A 1,527-nucleotide genomic window follows, 5' to 3' on the forward strand; every position below is an offset into this window, starting at 1 on the left:
ATTTGCAGAAGCTCGAGCCAACACGGTGAACGTCATCTTGTATGCAGTGACAATACTCTTGAAATCAACAGCTAGAGAGAAGTAATTCTAGCCTTTTGAAAGATATAAAATACGAGCAATCAGTGGAGATGTCTTTAAGCCAGAAGAAGAAGGAAAAACAAATACAAATTACGGAAGAAAAAGTCAAGAGACAGACAGTCATGTTTCGGAGATTGCCAGAACATTTACGTTTGGTCACTTGTTTTGCTAAGCGCAAGGCCGAAATAATTATAGATCAGATGCTTGACAAATATTGTTGGGTATGGAGAACAAATGAATAGTTTAAAGCAGGGGTCTCCAAACTTTTCAGCCCGAGGGCCGCATTAACTATCAAACAGCATTTCGGGGGCCGACTACACACTCGAGGTCCAAATAAAAAAGAATCAAAACATGGATGTTGTTTTTAATTATTTATTTAATATTATTTTATTCAGTTATTATTTAATAACACATTGATACACTACACATGAACACCTTGTAGTTTTAGGTTCAGAAAATTTAAATGACTAGTTATGTCTGCAGCAAAGGCCAATTTCCATACCCACTCTTCATCAGACAGTAATGGCTGTGGCTTGCCTTTACTTTCCAGGAAGTCACCTATTTCCTTTCTTAACTTAAATACTCTGCTCAGAACTTTCTCACAACTTAGCCATCTTACTGCTGTGTAATATGGTAAATCTTGCGATTCTGTGTCTGTATCTTTCAACATGTCTCTGAACTGTCTGTGGTTGAGCCCATGTGACCTTATTAAATTCACCATCTTCACCACAGGATTCAATACACTGCTAATGTCCACATATTTAGCACACAAAGCTTGCTGGTGAATAATACAGTGCAGGAACATTGGTTGTAGAATGTTTTTCTCATTACACATCTGCTTCACTTGTCCAACCAAGCCTTTCTTTATGCCACTCATGTTCTTTCCTCCATCAACAGTTAGGCAAATGAGGTTAGTCTAGTCCAAGTTATAATCAGCAAATGTTTTTTTCAACTCATTGAATATATCCTCTCCGGTAACAGTGCCATACATGCTGTGTAGGGAAGCCAGCTCTTGTGTTATGTTCATGTCTTCATCTACACCTCTAATGAACACAAGCAGTTGAGAGGTGGAACAGCTGTCCAGCGATTCATCCATTGCAATTGAAAAATGGCGAAACTTGCTTGCATTTTTCGCTATTTGAGTCACAGTGTTTTCACCCATGTCTGCAACACGGCGGGCAATCTTATTTGCACCCAAGCTACACTTTCAAATTGTTTTGACTTTTCTGGGCAAAGTTCCTCAACCACCTCCAACAAACATTCCTTCACTACTTCACCATCTGTAAACGGTTTGCCACTTTTAGCCAGGACGTAGGCAACTTTATAACTGGCCTTAGTTAAGGATTCATTTTCATTTGAGGATTTACTGAACAATGTCCTCTGAGATGTGAGTTGATTTTGTAATTTAGAAAATTTTTCGGCACGGACTTTACCCTCCAACTGTGCATA

At 38.8% G+C, this 1,527-nt stretch overlaps 1 protein-coding gene across 1 annotated transcript; it reads right to left on the reverse strand.

Annotated features, from left to right (window-relative positions):
- Window positions 1-499: 499 nt before the first annotated feature.
- Window positions 500-955, reverse strand: LOC149806867 (general transcription factor II-I repeat domain-containing protein 2B-like). The gene has a single exon (XM_089979124.1). It carries the CDS (start codon window positions 953-955, stop codon window positions 500-502), a length of 456 nt encoding a protein of 151 aa, XP_089835250.1.
- Between the last annotated feature and the right edge of the window lie 572 nt (window positions 956-1,527).

Source organism: Sinohyriopsis cumingii, chromosome 1 (genome assembly GCF_028554795.1).
Source record: "Sinohyriopsis cumingii isolate HCF-2022 chromosome 1, ASM2855479v2, whole genome shotgun sequence".
NCBI lineage: Eukaryota > Metazoa > Mollusca > Bivalvia > Unionida > Unionidae > Sinohyriopsis > Sinohyriopsis cumingii.

Coding starts and splice junctions, on each gene's coding strand:
- LOC149806867 (XM_089979124.1), bottom strand. CDS start 955: ATGAGTGGCATAAAGAAAGGCTTGGTTGGACAAGTGAAGCAGATGTGT.